Below are 25,109 nucleotides of genomic sequence, written 5' to 3' on the forward strand. Positions count from 1 at the left end.
GGTTATTGGTGCAGACGTGGAGAGGTATGGAGAAGAACCACTCAGGTGAATTTTTTGCCCCAAAACAATTCCTTTCAAGGTGGCGACTACATTTACACTTTTGAATGTTTTTTCAGCATCTAATGAGAAAACTACCTCTGTAGAAATGTGGAATAAATAACATTCAGGAGACAACATACATTACAAACAGACTATGGCAGCCCTTCATAAAACCTCTGTGGTGGATACAGTATTCAGCTGCAGAGTTTTTACCTGTCAAGAAACATCGAACAACGAATCAGTAAACCTACACATGCTTTAAAAAAAATAGCATGTCACCTCCGAGGTTCTGTATTAGTTCTGCTAACACAACTGCAGAAGAATCGGTTATTTACAGAGTCAGAGAAGTTGTTTCTACTGGGTGACAGAGTGCTGCAAAATATATTAATCATCTGGATCTCTGTACTCACCTCTGAATATAAGATCCACAAAAACATCTCATTTCTTACCCAAATTACATCATTATCCCTTTAATTACATGGATGAAGTACACTTACTGTCCGAGCAGAGTGAGAACAGACCAGCGAGCTGATATCTCCGGGTTTGTTGTCTGTCTCTTGGTTTTTGTCTGTACTCGTCACAGAGTCTGGAAACAAAGACTGTGGCTGAATCCTTATTTGACCGTCTAAAATTCATCTTCAGTCTCCTCCCATGGAAACATATATTCAGGTGTAACATCATTTGCTGATCCCCAGAGGAGAAATTTGGGTGTTACAGTGGCAGAGAGACAGATAGAGAACTTATCAAATATTCAGAGTCAGAGCCAGGACAACAACCTGCACCTCCAGCTAATATAAGCTAATGCTAATGTTTAAACTCCACTTCCAGGATCTGTTCCAGAAGAAGTGCTCATTCAAAATCCCACAGGCGTTTGTAACTGCACTACTAACTAGAAAATTCCCTCTGGGAAATTTTGAAAGGGACCCGGGAGGCTACTGCAGGGGGAACCATCTCTGTCAACATAGACATGATCATCTTTCACTGAGCAATGATTGAGGAGCTGTAATCACATTAAGTCTTCTGTGTGTGTGTATCTCTGTAATCAAGTTACCGGTATGTGCGTGCATGTGTGTGTGTGTGTATGTGTGTGTGTGTGTGTGTGTAATCACATAAAATGACCTTTGTTGTGAGTGGGGGGAGGAATGTGCACACTGGTGTGTGTGTGTGTGTATCTATAACTTTTTGTGTGTATCTATAACACACACAGAGTGTGTGTGTGTGTGTGTGTGTGTGGGCATGTGGGGGTCAGCAGTATAAACAGCAGATATCAGAGTTAGTCAGTCCCAGATTAATGAACTGGTCCCAGCTGTGGCTCTGGCTTTAGCTCAGAGGTTGCCATGAAATAGCTGTAGGGGCCAGTGACTCGGTGCGTTGCCCCGTGTCCCGAATAATAATAATAATAATAAGAAGAAACGCGCAGAATAACAATAGTGGTGGACATAATTTTATGTGTAAATAAACAGCCTTTTACATATGTACTTGCTGTAAGTATATGACTAAAACATTGTGAATGTCTGAGCTGAAGTAAGGTATCCCATATTATATTTTAAGTTCTGATATACTGTAAATTAAACAGGTGAAATAACTTTCGTGAAATTACCTTTAATGTTTATAGTGTTATTTTATAGATATTATTGTGCATTTTGCAATTATAGTAATGCTGTTGGACTTTATAAGCAACATATACAGATTTTTATGGGCATATTTTGAGTTCTGGTATTTTGGGGCTGGTTTTGAGTTGGTGTTTGGCTGCTTTTGTCTCACAGACCTGGCAACCCTGGGTTTGTGTGTTCAGCCAGATTTTGCGGTGGAAGGCTCCCGAACACCCGCGGATTGTGACAAAACACTAACTCCTATCAGAAAAGATCATGCATGTGTACATTTACAGCTCTGGAAAAAAAAAGGGACCACTTCAAACTTATCATAAATCAAAAGTATTCAAAAAGTATTAATTCCCATTTTCAACCCTCTCAGTGCCAGTGTTTCTGTTGCTTTCTCCTTGTCTGTCTCTGTTGATCACCTCAGCTGTCTGTGTCTGCTTCTCTCCTCTGCAACAGCTAACAGCGCTAATAGAGCTAACGGCACTCACGCTAACAGAGCTAACGGTGCTAACATTTCTAATAGAGCTAGCAGAGCTAATGGCGCTAATAGAGCTAACAGCATTAACAAGAGGGCTGTGTGTGGGTGTATGTATCTGTCGTTGTGTGTGACTGCGTATGTGTGTGTCTTCGTCTGTTTGTGTGTGTGTCTGCTTGAACTACACAAGCAGCCCAACCAGTTCCGACATGGAGATGTGTATGGTATATATGTGTCTGAATGTGTGTGTGTGTGTGTGTGTGTGTGTGTGCGTGTGTGCCTGTGTAACTTCTGCCCCACCTGCTGATAATTACCTCTGCACCTCTCCCACTGTTTACCTGTTCCTGTTCAGTTTTGACGTGCTTGTTTTTAATCACTTTTTAGCTGTTGGTTAGCCCTTTTTGTGTGTGCATTTGTGTGACTACTGTCTCAACCTCTTTGGCAAAGAGCTTTCTGAAGCTGAGTTTAACTGTTTGTTGGATGGAGATTGTTTTCAAACAATGCCCTTGTTTTGACTGAGCTCGTTAAGATAATCATTCTCAGGCTTGTTGTCCTGCAGATGTGTGTGCGTGGGTTATTGACCGGTGTGTGTGTAAATGACAGTTGCAACTGTTAAACTCTTCCCTTGAAAAGCGGCTTTTTCGCTGTCGGTTTCTTCCGAACAACTTGTGATTGTGACAAAACCGTAGCTGCTATCAAAAAACCGATTACACTGTGAGATGCGGACAAGTCTGGGCCAGATGTACGTGTGTTTTATGTCCAGATATTCTTTAGAAAAATGACTAAATGGTCGATTTAAAAAGACACACTCCGGCAGGCTACGACTCAGAAAACAGGAGATTGTATGGGTTTAAATGGAGCAGCAGAGCGGGGCAGCTGTTGCAAGATCCCTCTTTATTTAAATTTGGTGGGGGCTAACCCTTTAAAATTGAACTTTGATGAGAGAAGAAAGGTTTGTCGACATAAAGATCCAAAAATTATGTGTCTCCTATTTACCGTTTGGATTTTATGGCAATTTTAGAAAAAAAAATCAGGCGATTTCTCACTGGCTCTTTCACTCTAAGTGATGATGTCATCCACTCTAGGGGGAGAAATTTTGAGCATTTTTTGAGAAACTTTATGGTCTTCAGATGGTCATAGCTCGAAAACCGTAAGAGATATCAAAAAATGTGCAGAGGTTCATTTTGAGCCGACAAAATTATCTACGTTTTAAAGTTTGAATGAAGTCTCTAGGAGAAAGTATGGCGAAGCAGCGGACAATTGAGAAAGGCTGAAATTTGAGCTATTTCATAGCTGCAGGAGCCAGTGACTAATTAAAGAGCACAGCTTTGGAACAGAGCCTTCTCAACAGCATGTCCTGACTTCAGCTCTCTACTCACGAGTTTACCACAACATAACACCAATATGCTTTCCCTGTGTTTGTACTGAAGTCAATGTGTGCACGGGAATTTGATTCACTTTGTATTTTATTCTTATGACATTAAAATGGTTCAGTCAGAATTTATGAATCAATACAAAGACAATTTATCTACATTGTGATAACGGATTAATCAACTGAGTCGTTCATCAATCAAACCCTCAAACTCTTCTTTGGTGTCAGCCTCTCCAGTCTGAGGCTTTGATTCTTTTCTCTGGTTTGTATCATTGTAAACTCAGTATGTTTGGGTTTTGGCACTGAGGGACTGTTTTGACACCACCAACTGATTTGGAATACAGGGAAGTCGTCACTTACATTGACTGGTGTGGACTGAACCACCCGCACATCAATACTGGCAAGACCAAGGAGATGGTGATTGACTTCCACAGGAAAGCACCACAGACTACACCGGTGAGCATCCAGGACTTGGACATTGAGATGGAGGAGTACAAATACCTGGTGTACACCTCAACCATAAACTGGACTGGTCCACCAACACTGATGCCCTGTACAGGAAGGGCCAAAGTCGTCTCCATCTACTGAGAAGCCTGAGGTCGTTTGGAGTATGTAGGACATTACTGAGGACTTTCTATGACTCTGTGGTTGCATCTGCAGTCTTTTACTCAGTGGTCTGCTGGGGCTGTGGAAGCTCTGAGAGGGACAGAAAGAGACTGAACAGACTGGTCAGGAGAGCTGGTTCTGTCCTGGACTGTCCTCTGGACACCACTGAGGATGTAGGTGAGAGGAGGATGTTAGCCAAGCTGACATCCATCATTGGCAACCTCTTTCACCCCCTGCATGACACTGTGGGGGCCCTCAGCAGCTCCTTCAGTAACAGACTGCTGAGTCCACCCTGTTAGAAGGAACGCTACCACAGGCCTTCATTCCATCAGATGTCAGATTATTCAACTCCTCCTCCTTGGATGTGGTTTTGGTGGAAATTATCTTATTTCCTGTGAGATACCTTTTTATAAAAGATGATGAGACAAACTTGTCTTTTATTCAATTTACATTTGAGTGTACATTCAGTGTGTGTTTCCCTGCTCTGGATTCAATTTCAAACTTTTCACTTTTAGTGTTACTAAGCACAGAAACACAGGATGTTTCCCACAGGATGTCTCCCTGATGATGTAATGATCCAATAGGATAATGTTGTGCCCACCAGATTTGCGTCTGAGTAATCACATTTCGTACGTCTGTTTCGCAGACAGACTTGTTGGTTTCCTTTAGCTTCCCCATTTTTTTTTTAACCAAAATGCAAATTCTCTCCTGATGCGTTTCTATGCAGACAGACTGGTATCTTAAACTTTTATCAAACATCAGCTCACTTTCTTAAACTCTGATCAAACTGAAATCCTTATCACTGGCTCTGACAAGCTGCTGAGATAGCTAAAATCTTTTCCAATGACACGAAAACTTCTGTAAAAAACGTAGATGTCTTATTTGATACCTTTCTTAATTTTGAAATGCATATCAGCAAGTTTGTCAAATCTTGCTTTATATAAATTCTGTTTCTAAGCTGCAAAGACACTGAATCCAAGCTACACGCTCTCATTTCCTCGTGTTTAGATGATTGTACTTTTCTTCAAACTGGCATGAATCAAAAACGATCAAAATTGTAAGACATGGTGCCACTCTTAATGTCTCTACACTGACGAATAACTTCTGAAGCACCTCACGGCCTAGCTTCACACAGCATTTCTGTATTTTTGTGTCCGTATCAACTTGCACAGTCTTTGAGAAGACCTCAGACTTGCAAAATCATTGTCATATTATAAAAGACTTCTGGTGTAATGTAATTGTATTGAAAGGCTTCGTCTTGCCTGTTTTCAGAGTTTATCTGCATGTGTGTATGCAGGTTGTCTTACTTCGCACTCAGTGATCTCTATTTTAAAAAGTGCAGTTTAAATACATTTTATGACCAATAGTGCAAGACATTTTCTAATGCACTTGATTAAATGATTAAACCAGGAAAATTTAACTTCCATCCAAGCCATGCTCCAACTGTGATCATGTGTCATTGTCCATGTAGAAAATGAATGGGACTTTCACTTCCTCAACCTCTAATGCTCTATCATCACTAGTTGTTGCCTTGGTTACAGGCGGGAAAATGAAGCTGCACCAGGGTTTGTGCTTCCATACAGATTCTCCCTCAGAAAGACCAACATCTTCCTCCAGGCGTCTTCCTGAGCGCGTGAATGTGCCCCCGTCTCTCCGCCCCACACAGCCACAACTGCAAAGACAACAGGAAGCTGAAACATCGGTCAAAACTCAAGCCTGATGCCCAGATTTTGTCATCTTAACCCCAAATCATTCACTTTCAGAACCGTTCCTTTCACGTCTACATGCTTCCAGGTCTGGGAACTTACCTTCCTTACTTGTGGTGACTGATATGAAGGTGCTGACTTGGAAGTGTGGAGAGTACGGAGGTTCAATCAGGTGACCGGTGTTCGGATAACACAGGATAGTCAGCAGGTGGTCGTTCCCCGCCCGCTCCATCATGTCCTTCATCTGGAAAACAGGAAGTAAAAAAACTCATCTCATATTTGTAAAATGGTTCCTTTTTATTTATTTACACTCCTTTGATATGATTTCCAATTCTGAATGTATTTTTAATACTAGTTATATAAGAAATACTATCTTACATTGATTGAAATATAGAATCTTCTCATAACAAAGTATTTTCTGTTGTATTCTGGGGATCTCGACAGATTGGTTGTCTCAATAAATTCTTTTTCATTACTGTGAGTTTAACGCCTGACGTTAAAAGTCCAGGACCAGAATGTTGCTTTTCACGAAACCTGGAACTTCAAGCCTGGATCAAGCTCGTCATTCACACGGGACGTTAATGTGTCAGTAAACTCACGTCCATTGCAGACTCGTAGGCGGGCCAGCTCTGATCGTCCTCACCAACAATCAGCAGCAGAGGACACTGGAGTCGTCCCACCTGACAAACAGCAGCAGACATCACCTGCAGAAGCATTTATCTGTGGATTTCTGAGACATTACTCAAAGCTCGAGAGCAAAATGTTTATACTGTGGAAGTCGATAAAAGGAGACGAGAGGTGAGCTTGAGTCTCTGTTAATTTATTTGACTCCACACACCACAAAAACTTCACAGCTTCCTCCAAGTTCGAAGTTTTTAACAACAACTTCCGCTTTCCAAAACCGGAAACCTTACCCCTGCTGTCCCTTCAGAATAATAGTGTTCTTTGTGTGTGAGACCAACAGAACTAGTGTCACCACAAACTATAATACTACAACAATGCAAAACAATTATATAATCTGCGGCGAAACTCGTTCATATTCCAATATTTTGTTCTGATATGCTGGTGCTATTCCCCTCTGAGCCCGTGGTGGCATGTTATCAACATCCGGCGTCTCTAGGCAACTACCTCTGACGTGGATGATGTCATTACCGAACGCCGGGCGCTGCGAGCAGCCAGCCACAACACGGCTGACTCTGCGGCTAAACTAGCCGACCGCCGGCTCAGAGGGGAATAGCACCAGCATATCATAACTAAATATTGGAATATGAACGAGTTTCCGCAGATTATGCGTTATATAGAGGCTGCATGGATGCCCCGAGTACTCGCATTATACGGATATACGCGCCGCTCCTCTGCGGCTAATTTCTTCAAAACGACTCCAAATGCCACCAAAGTTGTCTGGGTGAGTAAATGGTCGTATTTAATGCTACAAATAAGGTCCAGGTTGTAAAAAACCAAAGTTATCATTTAAGTCATTTTTCCATTTTGTCTGTACTGGATTCTAGATTATGAGAAGTTGCTCTATTGTCTTATGTGACACTCACATCCACTTTGAGTGCAGGGTCAGTGGGGATGGGCAGCAGCAGATCTCTCCAGATCAGCTGGTTCTGCTCATTAAAGCGAATCTTCCTGTGGTTTCTGATTGAAGAAAAAAAAAAGAAAAAAATCATGAAAATTTCTTCATCTTCCCCAATTCTGACTGATGATGACTCAACTTACTTCAGAAACAACTTTGGAGTCTTAGCAGTTGTTCAGCTTTTAATTCATTGTAGCATGCATTATAATGAACTTCAAGTATACATGTGTATCAAGTGAGTAAGGGCAGATAAACTTACACGTCCATGGAACTCAGTATTTGTTTCACAGACCCGTCAATCGGCTGCACATGACCTCCACTAATACACACTGCACACCTGAGCTGAGACCACACACACACACACACACACACATTTAGAATAGAATTCAAATAGACAAAAATGGGAAACACTAACAGTTGTCATTCTCTGATCATGAGCTTGGAGCTTCATGAGAAGCCAAAACTCTGAGCAGAAACAAACTCGATTGCCACAGAGCTGTTGTTTACAATTTGGTGAACTTTAACATGAAATTGACAAAAATGATCAGCTCGTCACTGCTTCTCATTTGTCTTAAATGCCTCCTTGTTTCCCTCATTTGCTTCTTCTCCTCATGTCATAGTACCTTCCACATTAGAGGGAAATACGCAGGGAAAAGGGCTGAAGGACTCAAGAACACCCCTTTCACTGAAATGGCTTCATGGCTTTAGAGAAACACAAAAAAAGTACATTTTATGCAAATAACTATATAAACAGAAAAAATGATTGCCACAAAGAACTCTAAGACAAAAGAAATTCTATAGAATTTCGCAGTTTTTGCACAATTGTACTTGGGCAGAAATTGTACATGGTGGGTACGGATAAAGTGACTACAGCATTTATGCTATTGCACAGTGATAAATATGTCACAGTAGAAACCCAGTATGTATTGATAGGTAGAACACTCAATGTAGAAAAACAATATAGCACATCAGTGCAAAAACAGTCTGAGGGCAGTCCAGGACAGCCCTCCTGACCCATTTGTTGAGTCTCGTTCCGTCCCTCTCAGAGCTTCCACAGCCCCAGCAGACCACTGACCAGTCCTGTTTTTTTGTTGAGGTGTACACCCAGGTGTTTGTACATCCACGATCTCAATGTTCAAACCCTGGATGTTTACTTGTGTAGTCTCGAATATCGAGTCTCGAGTAGTCTCGAAGCCTCACATACTGCGGTCTGTTGGTGACGTAGTCGATGGTCCGTGCAGCCAGGTGACAGTCAACTGGTCGATATGCAAAGTGTAGCTCGCTGCTCACCAGGTGACGGAGGTGGTTACGTATTATCCTCGCCAGGTTTGCGGCTTAATGCATTTTTAAAAAATGTAAATTATTTGCTTTCATTGACTTCAGTTTGCACATTAACTGTTTAATAGTCCTCCACATGGCTGCAAACCCCACTGGGAGCGGAGCCTAATTTAGTTGACTTTGGTCAGTTCTCCTTGATGTTCGTGCTTGTACCATGGGTAAGTAGGCTGTGTAGTTAAACTGTTTGCTTTTTTGTCCAGTATTTTGTATTTTGTGGGAGTAGTGGCAGAATGTTACCACTAACTAGCTTTTTTTCCAGTTAGCTTGCCTGCCAGAATAGTTCAGCAGTATTTTGCTATGAGCAAAGGAAGCCACACCCAACAGTAGACGCTGCACCACCCAACAGGAAATTACTGTCAACAAGTTTCTCGCACTCACTACTAAATGAGCAGGTGAATTTTGTTGAGTCACCTACCTGGTCTGACCACATACTCAACTGATGATTCAGAGCTTCACTGAGCTATGTTAAGATGATGAAAGTAACATTCAGCTATTTATCTTACCTTCATAACTTTGGAGTAAACAGCCATTCTAAGGGTAATACTGGTGCCAAAGGAAAGACCCAACATGGCGATCCTGCTACCGAGGACCTCAGGATGCTGCTCCAGGACTCTGTAGGCCGTCTGCAGCAGGAAAACATGTCAGAAAACAAACTGTTAGAGCTGTAACACAGAGGCCAGGCTCTGAACACTTTGTGATATCGTTCGTTTTTCGTTTGTGTGAATTTTCATCCTTTATATTGTTTTATATTAACATGCATGGACCAAGACTGCCCTCACTATTATAGGGGACAAAGTATTTAAGGCTACTTCGACAGTTGCCGCACTCTATATCCCAGGGTTGGGGAATAGCAAAAAACAAGTATGAGTAACTTTATTCTGCAATACCAGCTGAATTACACATTTCTCCCCCCGACCATCCATATCTCCTTTCATCTCTCCTGGCTCAAGCCAGTTAAGGAGTTAAGTTTTATCAAAAATCTGATTAATTTTCCTCTGGTCCTCCGGCTCGTAGTTTCCATGTTTCCGTTTTTGTTGGTTTGTTTTTACTTGTTTCCACGTTCACTACTCTTCTGGAAGCTCTGACACAGTTCAGCAGGTCTGAACTGTGAAACTTTGGAGTACAGTTCGGACTCCACACACCCCCTAAACTGGACTTTATTCCACCGGAGCTGCTACGGACCCCAGAGCCCACCACCATCCCCCCGCTGCTGCCACGGAGACGGAGGAGACACCGTAAACAAAAGCGTGGCAAGAGAGCCGGCTTGCGTGCTAGGCTACAAGCTAACCCTCACAGACCGGTTCTCCCCAGGTCTCTCGCCAACAAAATCGACGAGGTCCGTCAAAGGATAGTCTCTCGCCGGATGGACAGCTGTGTTACCGTTGTCACCGAGACCTGGAAGAGATAACGGGGCGCTCTCTGTTCCGGGCGGACAGGACTGCAGCTTCAGGTAAGAGCAGAGGTGGAGGCTTGGCGCTGTATGTACACAATGCCTGGTGTACAGCCACACGCACCGTCAGCACGTTCTGCTCTCCTGATTTGGAATACCTGGCGGTGAAATGCCGACTGTTCAAGCTGGTTAGTGTAGTGTCAGATCTGAGGGTTACATGACAAGATTGTGCCACTCCACTCTGTCCACTCTGTGCTCACTCTGTGCTCACTCTGTGCTCAGGGGCATGAGGGAGACAGACACATGAAGAGGATTTCTGAACATGTTTCTTTACTCTTAACTCTGTATACTTAAGAAATCACATCTATGTTTATTTAGTGAAATCTCTGTTTACTTAGTGAGTCGTATGTCTGTTTAGTTAGTACTATCTCTGTTTTGCTTGGCCTATGTTCTGTTATATAAATCTTTTTAAAAAATGTCCTAAGAGTTGGCTAGACACCAATAAAAACACTAGAATAGAGATAACTTGCTAAACTTAGAACAAAGCAGTAATCTGGAAAGTTCCTAAGATCCCAATAGATACTGAGGCCAGAGGGATCTCAGTGGAAAATCCCTAAAGGCTACAGTGGAAAATTACCAGTAGAAATTAGGCAAGAGATTATTAATTATGCATTAAAGGGGAAGACCCCCCTCTATGTAAACACCAATAAAATCAGTGTAAAGATGTAACTTGATAAAAAGGATGTGGCCAAACTGTGTGGCCAAGCCCTCTGACAAGTGTATAAAAGGTGATGCGCAGAACAGAATTTGGGCATTTTTGGCAGGAATTGCCTGGGCTTTTTGATCTGTGAAGAGAATAAAGCTCCCTGGACTCAACTCTTCTGGACTCTGACTCTTTTTCCAGACTCTGTGCATTTTTTGAAGAAAAGCTGATCTCTCCTAAGACTTAGAATTTTTAAGATTATAAGTGATAATATTAAGAGTTAAGAATTAGGCAAAGAATTATAATTTGACCCTGATCCAGTCAGTATCTGGTCCTTGGCGAGGCAGTAGGAGATCCCCGTCATTAGAGAACTCTCGTCCTTTATTATTGTGGGCGTCTACATCCCACCACGGGCTAATGCTAAGTTAGCTTCCATCAGGAAAGCGGTACAGGAACATACGCACCACCATCAACAGACTGAGGGACAGCTTCTTCCCCAGAACTGTTAGAGCTATCACCCCCAGCAGCCCCCCACTGCAGTGAGAGACTGTGAGAACTGTGAACCACTGCACCTTCTGTGTACTTAACTTTTAAATACACACACACACTTCACTAAATGGTCAGCCATTTGCATTCAGTCTAAACATTTTAGTGTATTTCAGCTGCTGTCGGTACATTTCATTGGAATATTTCATTGTTTATTGTTTAGTATATTTTCATTTCTGGTTTATTTTTACTGCATTTACAAATATCTTTACTGCATGTTGGTTTATGTTATTCTAGTATCTTAATTTTATTTTAGAATCTTTCTTATCTTTCTTATTATCTTGTTCTAACATGGGGGTTGCAATGCAAATTTCATTGACCTGTCATGCTCAATGACAATAAAGGAATCTTGAAATGAATCATTGGATTTTGGTCTTTTGGTCAGTTGGAACGAGAGACATCAGACATTTAGAGACGTCACCTTGGGATTTACAAAAAAATAGCTTTCTGTGCTTCTTGTGAGGTGAAACAGTTACTGTGGGTAGTATAATAAAAAGCATGATACATTTTGATCTATATGAACAAGTGGAATCCGAACCTGAACTACAAGTCAAAAGCAACACGTGATTTTATATCTGCTGCATGTGGCAGCTGTTTGCTAACGTGTTAGCCACAGCTACCTTATCAGGTGGTAATATGTCAGCGTGTTATGGTGTTCATTATTGAGGTATTCTGAGTGAACACTGATTAATTTTTTTGAAATTTAGAAGCTTATTGTGGTTTACCTCAAAGTAGTCATTGTCCACCATCTTCCCAGTTTCCATGGTGATTTTTGGTGTCAAGTAGTTCAGGGCCAGGGAGGCGAAGCCGTGGGAGGCCAGCAGCGCTGCACGGTACTCCACCAACTTCCCTCCACCACCCCACAGATCCAAGAGGCCGGGGAAAGGTCCCAGTCCTTGAAACAAGTTAAAAACACCAAAAACAGTTCAGTTTACGCGACTGTAGTGTTTATTTCTGACGTTCCTGCACTCTGACATTACATTTGATGGAAAGCTTTTTGAGTGTTTGCTGCCCTCATTTATCACTCGGTTATTCCAACAGTACCGACCAGTCGTTACGAACATAGTACACTATACTGACGTTATAATACAACTACATATTACCAAATGCAGGAGACCATACCCCAACACAGCCAAGAACCATCAAATACATTCTACTGCAGGTTTGAGAAGACCACATCAACACCAGTCAACCACCCCGGCTCGGAAATCAAACAACCGTTCACACCCCCCGCACCATTGTTGCTCAGTCTCCTCTGGTTGTACCTGAGGGCAGGAAGAGGGTTGCAGTAAGTCCGTCCTCTGTGATTGGGACCCTGCGGACGCCGGGCGCCATGTACCAGCGCTCCACCACTGTACTGGCCAGCGGCACCTGATCAGTGAAGCCCTCAGTCTGGTGGCCTTGGTAGACCGAGACTGTGACCTCCATGGGAGTCTGGATGTACAACTTCCTTATCCTGAGGGATGACGGGGAAAAGTCAAGTATGTTACCAAAAACTGATGCAGTTTTGATTAATATCATCAGAACAGCTCCATCCTTGTTGGCCTACCTGAGCCCAGGTTTGCTACCTGGAACAGGTCTGAGGCTCCACAGAAGACCCATCTGTTCAACTCCAGAATATGTCCCACCCAGACTGGGATCCTCTGAGACTGTAAAATGAAAGACATGATTTCATTCCATAATTTCATGAAAACTTAAAATGTTTTCTGAGACATTTTCGATGAATTTTCTAAGTTTAGCCATTGAACCATGTACCATTCACAGTTCCGGTAGCATTGGTGGTGTAGTGAGCGAACGCCTCCCAGCTGTGTCCATCTTCACACTTGTGGAGGGCGTGGATTGTCAACCGGAAACCAGGTGGAGTGTTCTGGACCAGGATGATAAACTTCTCATCCACGAGTCCTCTGGACGGCTGGACGGACAACTTCACACGACACTGTCTCCTGTCCATCCTGAACTGAGCTGACAGATAAATTAACATGTCTAAACTTGGAAAATTCAAAACTATATGACTGGACAGATGTCATTCAAGGGAAAAAAGTTTCTTTCCTAACAATGCAAAATGATGGATTCAGTTTAAAGTTTTTTGTTTTTCCAAGGTTACCAACTCTCTGGCGTTGGTGTGTGAGACACCAGCTTTCAGGCTGTCTCATGCTTTCACATCACCCAAACAACACTCACACCCAACAAGATAACACCACAAAATTACTCTGTGATGAAAAATATGATCATATACGTTCAATAAGTTTTTGTTGACCTTTTGGCACCAACATGTGCAGGAACTTTCGTGCATAAACAGAATTTGAATGGCTTTAGTTGATGCTGTAGCACACACACAATCACAGAAGTCTTTTGTTGTTTGTCTTTTTCATTTTGCTTGACAATTGAACATTTATGACAGACTGAAATATCCATGAAAATACAACATTGAAACATTTGTGTGGCCGTCTTACCTTTAATCAAATATTAAAATATGTTTTCCGTATTCATGCCTTTAATCATCTAATCTTGAACAGGATTTTCCTTTCATGGGGAAACCCATATTATACACAGTGTTCTGCACAGTGATCTGTTGGATCTCTGCATAAACTGAAAAGGTCTAGGATGCTGGCTTGTGAGGTGCAGATGTGGTATTTTACCAACCGCTGAAAGCACTTCATGACCACGGAGGTAAGTGCCACTGGACGGTAGTCTTCTAGACAAGGGCAAGTGATTGTCAGAAAGTGAGGGGTCTCACAGGAACAAGGATTGAACCCAAATGCAGACATGAGGGAGGTCTGGTTCAATTTAATTTGACTGAAGGAAACCAAAATCCGAAACTCAGGGAACTAAGAAAAACAATCACACTGGTAGATGGGCTAAACACGGGGAACGAAGACAACACTGGGAAACACCGGACAAACAAGAAACGTGGCATGGCTCATGGACAAAAGACAACACGAGAAAAACACTTACTGGGAACGTGGCTTGGCAAAAGATTAAGACAACACACAAGAAACATGGCATGGGAACATAGACAACACGAGAAAACCAGGACGAACAGTTACATCATACGTGGCAAGGCTAGAGAACAAAGACAAGACGAGGAAAAACACAAGATACAGGGCAAAGCAGGGATCCACAGACTTTAGGAACACTTAGGAACAAAGCATGGACATGAACAAAGACTACAGGGAAAACACTCACTATGACATGGGACAGAATCATAGACAACAACCTCACAAAGACTGAGGGGAAGACACACGCTTAAATACACAGGGCAGGACAACCAAGGACACGCAGGCGAAACAAATCAGAATATTACAAAGGCGGGAAAGCACAGGAAGTAAAGCAAAAGAAGAAACATAATATGAACCTTCAAAATAAAACAGGACGTGACAAAAAGAGACTATGACAACACAAAAGGAGAATCAACAAAAGCCACGCGGATCATGACAGTGATCTTTGGTACTGGTGCAATGGTGGGTTTTTAGAGGGATGTGGGAATGAGAGACTGGGACATCTGCCCTGGAGTCTGCCCTTGAGAAAGCGTCCGGGTATACACCATAACACCTTGAATTTGTTTGAGTGTTTGAAATTGTTTCTGCATTATGTGAGCATGAAGATGTTTTGTAAAGGTTGTGGAGACAAATATTTTTTTAAAGGAGGGGTAAACCATCTGTTTCCAAAATATCCATATACATGTGGATCAGGGTTAAGTAGGTACAAGACAAATAGCTACTGCAGAAGAGTTTCACATCAACCCTGTTCCAGCCAGTTTTCTTGCCTAGAGGCTGAGCACTGCAAATATTAATGGAGAAAATTGAGACAGCATTTAGTTAATAGGTAAGCTGATAAATATTGGCTAGTTACTGGCAAGGTAGATCAAGTTTAGGTGAACTTTGTCCTCTAGTCGATGTTAATGTTCTGTATCTTTAGCTCTCTAGCAATCAGAAATCTGAAAAAGGCTCTCTACAGCTGAATGCAATCAATGAGTTAAAAATTTCACAGCTGTAATGTAATCGCCACATTAACTGCACGTTCTTGATGGGCAGCACACAAGCAGAGAACTAGTGCTCCAACCAGGCTGAGCACTGAAATGCCGTCGGGCAGGAGGACAGCATCACCAGTGCGAAAGCGTGCACGCCTCTGTGTGAAAAAAAGTTACGGCCTTGTCGCCTCCGAGGTTCTGTATTAGTTCTGCTAACACAACTGCAGAAGAATCGGTTATTTACAGAGTCAGAGAAGTTGTTTCTACTGGGTGACAGAGTGCTGCAAAATATATTAATCATCTGGATCTCTGTACTCACCTCTGAATATAAGATCCACAAAAACATCTCATTTCTTACCCAAATTACATCATTATCCCTTTAATTACATGGATGAAGTGCACTTACTGTCCGAGCAGAGTGAGAACAGACCAGCGAGCTGATATCTCCGGGTTTGTTGTCTGTCTGTTGGTTTTTGTCTGTACTCGTCACAGAGTCCGGAAACAAAGACTGTGGCTGAATCCTTATTGACCGTCTAAAGTTCATCTTCAGTCTCCTCCCATGGAAACATAAATTCAGGTGTAACATCATTTGCTGATCCCCAGAGGAGAAATTTGGGTGCTACAGTGGCAGAGAGACAGATACCATTTTTATGCTGACGATGCTCAATTGTACATCTCTATCTCACCGACTGACCCCACTGCGCTGCATCGTCTCTCTGACATCAATGTGTGGATGAGCAAAACCTTTTTAAAACTAAACGAAGAAAAAAAATGAAATTCTTTTAATAGGAGCCATAGCAGCAAGAGAAAAACTGCACTCAATGCTTGGTGGTTTTAGCAGTCATATCAAAACTCAAGTTGAGAATTTAGGAGTGATTTTAGACTTTTTAATTTTAATTTTAACAAGGTCATTAAAACATCTTTTTTTACCTTAGAAATATTGCAAAGGTCAGACCTTTTTTAACTCAGAAAGACGCAGAAATGCTCATTCATGCTTTTATCACTAGCCGTTTGGACTACTGTAACTCTCTTTTTACTGGTTTGCCAATTAAGTCCACAAGAAAACTACAGTTAGTCCAGAACGAGTCCTGACAAAAACAAAGAAAATCAATCATATCAACCCCCTCCTTAAAACACTACACTGGCTCCCTGTTTCCTGCAGAATAGTTCTTTTATTTGTTTACAAAGCTTTAAATAACCTCGCTCCTCCATACATAAGAAATTCTCTGTCATTTTATGTACCAGCCAGAACACTGAGGTCCTCTACTGCTTTTATTTTGAAAGTTCTTCATATGTGGCATATATGCTCCACAAAAGTGCAGGTGAAGCTGCCTTCTGTTTTTCTGGCCCTAAACTGTGGAGCACATTACCTTTTGACATCAGAATGACGAGCTCTCTCTGTATTTTTTAAAGGAAATTGAAGACTTATCTTTTTAATCTGGCTTTTAATTTGGAATAATGTTATAACCCAGGCTGACAAAACACTGTTGTTTTTGCCCGAGTCTATTTCAACTTTTTTTTTTTTTTTACTGTTTTTATTCTTGTATTGTTTTATCACCATTTCATCATTTTGCTTTTATTGCCATTTTATTGTTTTATTGCCATTTTATTGTTTTGCTTCCTTCTTGATGTCTTTTTATTCTGTTTTGTGAAGCACCTCGGGCTGCATGATTGCATGAAAGGTGCTATATAAATAAAAGTTGAGTTGAGTTGAGAAAGAGAACTTATCAAATGTATAATCAAATATACAGAAAATAAAAATAAATATATTACTATGAGACAGAATGAGACAGAAACTACACAATTTTTTTCAAACAGAAAGATGAAAGAAATGCTGAATGAGGTCATGACTTCAGCTCTCAACTCACGAGTTTACCACAACATAACACCAATATGCTTTGACTGTGTTTGTACTGAAGTCAATGTGTGCACGGGAATTTGATTCACTTTGTATTTTAATCTTATGACATCACAATGGTTCAGTCAGAATTTATGAATCAATACAAAGACAATTTATCTACATTGTGATAACGGATTAATCAACTGAGTCGTTCATCAATCAAACCCTCTAACTCTTCTCTGGTGTCAGCTTCTCCAGTCTGAGGAACTGATTCTTTTCTCTGGTTTGTATCATTGTAAACTCAATATGTTTGGGTTTTGGACTGTTGGTGGGAAAACACAAGATAACTGAAGACATCACAATTAATTAAATTGTACATTAAACAATAATTGCAAACTTAGTTGGAGGGACCTGTGGAATATGGAGGAAGGCCGTATTAAATTTCTGATAGGGACAGCTTACAACTCTGGGTACAGGGCGACCAATCGTGCCCACTCTGCTCAGGTACAGCAAGTTTAAAGCACATTTTGTCAGGTTGTAGAATTAGCTTATCATAAGGCCGGTATACATGGCGGCATAATCAGGTGCTGAGAAGCTTAGCCGCAGGCATTGAAGAGAGAAGGAAGCAGGTGAATTCTGGAAGTTCTAGAGAGGAGAGGCAGAGGACATGCACGCCTAATCCAGCAGGAGAAGAGGTTAAAGTCAGTTAAAGTAGCCGGGAAGGGAGGTTTCCACCTGATGACCCCCAGAGACGTGTTAGGAATCACTGCTCTTTGGCAGGTATAGAGGCAGATTAGGGGTCCAAGGTTCTTCACTGAGAATGAATCCTCTTTTTGAGCACAAGTATCTTGTGTTTAAATTAACATGGTGCCACACTGGCGGGTGCAGTACATTCAAACTTGGAAGGTGAGAGTCATCAAAAATGGTAATCCTGCCAAATAATCATCTACCAGTGTGTTTGTGTCCACTGTTATTGAAAAGATGTGAGATGAGGTGCAAGTGAGGGACAGACCGGTACAACGGCCGCATTACTACAGGTGCCGCACCGATCCGCCTGTCAATCTCACCGTCCATCCTTCCCTCACTCGTGAACAAGACCCCAAGATACTTGAACTCCTCCACTTAAGACAGGAGCTCTCCTCCAACCCAGAGGGGACAAGCGACCTTTTTCCGGTCGAGAACCATGGCCTCGAACTTGGAGGTGCTGATTCTCATCCCAGCTGCTTCGCACTCGGCTGCAAACCGCACCAACACATGCTTGAGGTCCTGGTTCAAAGAAGCCAGCAGGACAACATCATCCACAAAAAGCAGAGATGAGATCCTGTGGTCCCCAAATCAGACTCCCTCTGGCACTTGGCTGCGCCTAGAAATTCTGTCCATAAAAGTAATGAGCAGAACTGGAAACAAAGGGCAGCCCTGCCGGACTCCAACATGCACTTAAATATATCTCTGTTACCTCAAATCTAGAGCAAACTGCCCCATGAACTGCTTCATTTCAAAGATTTTTATTGACTGTATCAACAGCTTTCAGGCAACATCAACGCTGAAAAACTGCCCCACAAATTCAAACTTGCAAAATCAGTATCTTCTTTTAAATCTCTTCTGAAAACTTTTTTTTATCGAATTTTCACTTATTCACGTCAAATCAAGCTGTAGAAGTGCTTCAACATTGTCTGTGGGGAAAAATTAATGAGACTTTCACGTCCTGAACCTCTGATAATCATTAGTTGTTCTTGCAGAATGAAGCTGCACCAGGGTTTGTGCTGCCGTACAGATTCTCCCTCAGAAAGTCCAGCGTCTTCCTCCAGGCGTCTTCCTGACTGTGAGAATGTGCCACCGTCTCTCCGCCCCACAGAGCCACAACTGCAAAGACAACAGGAAGCTGAAACATCCATCAGAAGTCAAGCCCGAAGTCCTGATTGTGACACCTTGAATCATTCAACTTTAGATTCAGTTTCTGTCAGGTCCAGGTCCAGGTCTGAAGGCCAACTTACCCTTCTCACGTTTGTTGACTGTTCTGAAGGCACCGAATCGGGCGTGCGGCGCGTACGGAGGTTCAAGCAGGTGACCAGCTTTCGGATACGACAGGATAGTCAGCAGGTGGTCGTTCCCTGCCCGCTGCATCATGTCCTTCATCTGGAAAACCAGAAAAAAATCTCATGATGTCAGATGGTGTCTTTTCTTTATTTGCACGCTTTAAATATCAGAGTGCGGTGCTCGCAAGTCATGGCATTTCTTCAGAGAGAACAAAAAATCCTCCATTTTCCCAATTTCCCAATCCCAAAAATGCGTTCTGACTGGTGTTTTCCCACTTTCTGTAGCTCTGAGCTCTGAGTTCTGAGTTGGGGACATGAGTTCCCCCTCAAGACAACCAGGGTATGTGGTAGACTGTAATCTTGGCCAATGAACTTTGAACATGGGACAGTCACTGGACAGTGTCCCAATACATCTTGTACAGTTTGAGGCAATGACAGATTTTCTGTGTGATATTGCTTCAGGCACCAGTTTATGGTGGTACTGAACTGGTTGTGGAGATAGTGGAACTGTTTGTCCATTTTTTCCACTGTTTCTTTAAATTGTGAGCTGCACACTGTAGCACATTCTCCAGTGCTTCTTTCTAAGTGACTTACTACCCCCTCCTTGTCCATCTTCAGTAGCCTCCAACTCATCAACTCTCTTAATTCTCCCGAGTGGATGCATGTGTCCCATATTTTTTTTCAATGGGAATCAATGGGTGACCCAGCATAGAAACTCCACACAGCTCCATTTCAAGGATTACTGCATCCCTTTATCCCTTTTATAGAGTTTTCACTGAAAGCAGTCAGTCAGCCTCGTCCTCAGGCTTTGTGTTGAGTCATCCAATTATATGTGCAAACACTTTTACTATTCTTGCTGGCTGTCCCGAAAGCTAAAGCATCTCGTCCAACTTCCTATTCTTATTGAATATTGGCTGTTTTGAAATTCCACATATCCCAGAAACTATTCAGTTTCAGTAAAGTTTAATCCTGCAACAGGATGTTTGGAGGAAACTCACGTCCATGGCAGACTCGCACGCTGGATAGTTCTGATCGTCCTCACCTACAACCAGCAGCAGAGGACACTGGAGACGTCCCACCTGCTCAGAGACAACCAGCAGCAGCATTCAGCACCTTCAAATATTCATGTGGAAGCATTTATCTGTGGATTTCTGAGACATCACTCAAAGCTAGAGAGCAAAATTTATCTACAAATACTGAATCCATTGGTGATACTCACGTCCACTTTGAATGCAGGGTCAGTCGGGATGGGCAGCAGTAGATCTCGATAGATCACCTGGTTCTCCTCGTTGATGCGAGTCTTATCAGCATTTCTGATTGGACAAAAAAAAACCCTTCATCTTCCACCGGTCTCACTGATGATGACTCCATTACTGGCAACTCATACTGATGGCAGAACAACTTACTTCTGAAAGAAATTCAGTATTTGTTCCACAGATCCTTCAATGGGCTGAACATGACTTGCACCAACACACACCACACACCTGAGCTGAGGGACCACACACACACACACACACACACACACACACACACACATCCAATGAGTAACGCAGAACTATTGTGGAAAACAGACAAATATGAGACTGAAGTCAGTCCATTTCAGTGGAATCAGTTGCAGATCACAGTAAACTGTTGCAGAGCTTTTGTTTGCAGTTCAGTGGTGGTGAACTTTGATCAGCGAGTCACTGCTTCTCATTTGTCTTCAATGCCTCCTTGTTTCCCTCATTTGCTTCTTTCCCTCAAGTCTTAGTAGCTCCAACATTAGAGGGAGATACGGAAGGAAAAAGGCTGAAGGACTCGAGACCACAAGTTTCAATGAAATGGGACGTCCTTTCCTCTCAGGCTTCATCTGATGAGACGTTTCTGATGACGACAGCACCGTTGGATCGGCCGTCAGTCTGCAGGTGTGAACAGCTCTGTGATGCTCTGTCGTCCTTAATGACAGCAAATCAGGATCAAGCTAGCTAGCTTGCTAACTGGTAGCTGACCAACTGGTAGCTAGCCAGCTATTTTGTGAGACTAGCTGTAGTATGTTGCTGGCTAACTAGCATGTTTTCAGTTAGCTCACCTGCCAAAATATCTCATTAGCATTTTGCTATTAGCAAAGGTAGCCACACCCACCGGCAGCGACTGCACCACCTTACAGGTCGTTACCGTCACCAAGCTTCTAGCACTGAATGAGGACGAGCAGGTGAATTTTGTTGAGTCACTTCGCATCATGATGATTAAAGTAGCTTTCAGCTTCTTATCTTACCTTCATAACTTTAGAGTAAGCAGCCATTTTTAGGGTCATACTGGTGCCAAAGGAAAGACCCAGCATGGCGATCCTGCTGCCGAGGACCTCAGGATGCTGCTCCAGGAATCTGTAGGCCGTCTGCAGCAGGAAAACATGTCAGAAAGCAAACTGTTAGAGCTGTAACACAGAGGCCAGGCTCTGAACACTTTATATTAACATCCATATCAACCAAGACTGGCTTCAGTCTCCATCCTGCGATGATGACAACTGGTCTGTATTTTGGTTGTTTTATATAATATTCAGTGTTAGACGTCACTCAGTGTCTGACAGCTATACTACCTAACTCAAACCTGACATCTCATTGGCAACATGTTCCCATAAACCAGATCTCATCATGTCTCGGCAGCTGGTCCATCAATGTGAAGCAGACTGCTGTAACCTGGGGAGGGGGGGGGGGTCTTTGACTCTCAGCTTTCCTCTCACTGTCAGCTGACTAAAGGTGGGCACTCACGTTAATGACTGTCAGGTATGTTTTCTTTGGTTTAGTGACCACAAAAGTAAAATAAGTTCTTTCTGTCTCCTGCCCCAGCTCCGGCCAGATCATGACATTCATGCTGTTTACTGATTCTTTCTATCTGTCAAATGAACTCTCATGTAATTCTCGATCCTGCAGTAACCCCCCTCCCACTGTTTCCACTCTCTTGACCTTCCCCACCCACTCACTTACCTGCTTCCCAGTCAACACGTAATCAGCCCACAAGTGTCTACTGTACACACCGGTTCACTTCCACTAGTACTCCACGAGGTCGGCTGGTTTGCATCTGCCCTTGCTTTCACACCTTTATCAGTTTTGACTTCCTGATGCTGCCTGTTTTCCAGGTTTGTGATTGATCACCTGGTCCTGGTCCAGTTTGCTTTGTCTGATTGATCTTCTGGTTTTGATCCTTGCCTTGCTTTCAGTTAAAACTTCTCTGAACTTTTCTTTTACACCTGCAGCACATTGAGACTAATACGGCTGCCAGGCTGTGAATCTAGTTAACTATCTAACTATATGACACCACAGAGGTTAATTTTTGATTTAAAGATTTTGTGTATTGAAATCAAAGCCCTAGAGGCCTCGTGAAACATTTTTTTAATAGCCTCAACTTATTTACGTAGAAATGTACTCAAAATAATAACTAAACTAAAAATAAACTGATAGGAGCATTAAACATTGTTCACATCGAGGTCACTCCAAGAATAGCTGTGGGTCAAACTGTTCAGACTCTCCGGACCTGTTGAACAACACTTCAGTCTCTGGACTGACTAAAGGTGAATGAACCTCTGAACCAGTTTTCATGAGTTCATTGACACATAAACACTAACAGAGATAACAGACATATATCCTGGAAAGGCGGAAAAGACTTTTAACCTACTCAACACAATCCTTACGCAATGTGACTCTATGTCACACCCAAAAAAATGACTATTACCAGTATGCAAGCTGCAGTCCATGAACCCTCAGGGTGCCTCATGTCTCTATTTGTCTGTATTTTTTTGCGAGGAATTTTGCAATTTAAAAAGCAAATTTGGTTGTTGTGAGTTATATGCAGGATATCTGGTAAAAACAGACATTGTATTCTTTGGCTAAACCTGAGATTCCACCGGGCGCAACGATTTGACTGCGGTGCATTTTAGTTCTGTCCTCCAGGCGACTGGATGTTACTCTAGTTGTGTAAGTATGGGCGTAGCCCACTGTCAATGTCAGGAGGTGAGGTGAAACAGTAACTGTGAGGAATAAAAGCAAAGCAATAATATTTGATCATACATCAACAGGTGAGATCCAACACTGAACCAAAAATACAAACCAATGCCATATGGTTTTACATCTGCTGCATGTGGAGGGGGCAGCTGTTTGCTAACGTGTTGGCCACAGGGGGTAATATACCAGTGTGTTGTGGAGTTCTGCTGCTCTCTCCCATAATATCAAGGTTTTCACGAAATACTTGAGTTAGTTTGAGGTATTCTGAATGAACACTGATTAGATTTTTTTGTAATTTAGAAGCTTATTGGGTTCACCTCAAAGTAGTCATTGTCCACCATCTTCCCAGTTTCCATGGTGATTTTTGGTGTCAAGTAGTCCAGGGCCAGGGAGGCGAAGCCGTGGGAGGCCAGCAACGCTGCACGGTACTCCACCAACTTCCCCCCACCACCCCACAGATCCAAGAGCCCGGGGAAAGGTCCCAGTCCTTGAAACAAGTTAAAAACACCAAAAACAGTTCAGTTTACACAACAATAGGGTCTATTTCAGATGTTCCTGCACTCTGAGATTACATGTGATGGAAACATTTTTGAGTCTTTTCAACAATCCCACAGTCAAAACTTACTTATAGCGAGCTATACTGAAGTTAACTTTCATGGTGAATGGTAGTCCATTGGTCATTGCTCAGAATGTTCTTCCTCCAGACTCTCCTCTGGTCTTACCTGAGGGCAGGAACAGGGTTGCAGTAAGTCCGCCTTCTGTGATCAGGACCCTGCGGACGCCGGGCGCCATATACCAGCGCTCCACCACTGTACTGGCCAGCGGCACCTGATCCATGAAGCCCTCAGTCTGGTGGCCTTGGTACACTGATATTGTGACCACCATGGGAGTCTGGACATTCACCTTCCTCAACCTGAGGGATGAAGGAAAAGAGTCAACCCTGATACTAATAATTGATTCATCTGAACAGCTCCATCCTTGTTGGCCTACCTAAGGTCAGGTTTGCTGCCTGGAACTGGTCTGAGGCTCCACAGGAGACCCATCTGTTCAACCCCAGAATATGTCCCACCCAGACTGGGATCCTCGGAGACTGTAAAGTGAAAGACATGAAAAATGATTTCTCGTTTTGAAGTTCTTTCCACGCAGTGGCGTCATTTTATTAAATCATGTGTTTCTACATTTCACAAGCTTTTCGATACCTGTAAACATTTCAAAGTAAATGTTCGATGAATTTTCCAAGTTTAGGCATTGAACCATGTACCATTCACACTGCCAGTGGTGTTGGCGGTGTAGTGAGCGAACGCCTCCCAGCTGTGCCCATCTTCACACTTGTGGAGGGCGTGGATTGTCAACCGGAAACCAGGTGGAGTGTTCTGGACCAGGATGATAAACTTCTCATCCACGAGTCCTCTGGACGGCTGGACGGACAGCTTCACACGATACTGTCTCCTGTCCATCATGAACTGAGTTGACAGATAAATTAACATGTCTAAACTTGGAAAACAATGAATTCAAAACTATCTGACTGGACAGATGCCATTAGAAGGAGAAATGTGGATTCAGTTCACCAGACAATATTTTTTGTTGTGTGTGAGACACCAGCTTTCAGGCTGTCTCATGCTTTCACACCACCCAAACAACACTCACACCCAATAAGATAAAACCACAAAAATACTCTGTGAGCAAAAATATCTGGTAGGGTATGGTAAAATATTCTGGTATATTTTTATTGCACTTATGAATATTTTTATCGCATGTTGGTTTATTTTATTCTAGTATCTTAATTTTATTTTATAACCTTTCTTATCGTTCTTATGATCGTGTTTCTAACACGGGGGTTGCAATGCAAATTTCATTGACATGTCATGCTCAATGACAATAAAGAAATCTTGAATCTTGAATATGATCATATATGTTCAATAAGTTTTTGT

At 42.5% G+C, this 25,109-nt stretch overlaps 2 protein-coding genes across 2 annotated transcripts; both read right to left on the reverse strand.

The window, feature by feature from the left end:
* Positions 1-5,628: 5,628 nt before the first annotated feature.
* LOC121608572 (peroxisomal succinyl-coenzyme A thioesterase-like) lies at positions 5,629-13,306 on the reverse strand. Its single transcript, XM_041939902.1, has 10 exons — positions 13,111-13,306; positions 12,905-13,004; positions 12,621-12,811; positions 12,081-12,250; positions 9,220-9,339; positions 7,638-7,720; positions 7,347-7,440; positions 6,399-6,479; positions 5,902-6,043; positions 5,629-5,765 (listed from the first exon to the last, which is right to left on the reverse strand). The coding sequence occupies exons 1-10, from the start codon at positions 13,304-13,306 to the stop codon at positions 5,629-5,631; spliced, it is 1,314 nt and encodes a 437-aa protein (XP_041795836.1).
* Positions 13,307-18,888: 5,582 nt separating this feature from the next.
* LOC121608366 (peroxisomal succinyl-coenzyme A thioesterase-like) lies at positions 18,889-24,635 on the reverse strand. Its single transcript, XM_041939624.1, has 10 exons — positions 24,440-24,635; positions 24,169-24,268; positions 23,901-24,091; positions 23,496-23,665; positions 21,456-21,575; positions 20,608-20,690; positions 20,421-20,514; positions 20,200-20,280; positions 19,160-19,301; positions 18,889-19,028 (listed from the first exon to the last, which is right to left on the reverse strand). The coding sequence occupies exons 1-10, from the start codon at positions 24,633-24,635 to the stop codon at positions 18,889-18,891; spliced, it is 1,317 nt and encodes a 438-aa protein (XP_041795558.1).
* Positions 24,636-25,109: the final 474 nt, after the last annotated feature.

The sequence above is a fragment of the Chelmon rostratus genome, chromosome 6 (assembly GCF_017976325.1).
Source record: "Chelmon rostratus isolate fCheRos1 chromosome 6, fCheRos1.pri, whole genome shotgun sequence".
NCBI lineage: Eukaryota > Metazoa > Chordata > Actinopteri > Chaetodontiformes > Chaetodontidae > Chelmon > Chelmon rostratus.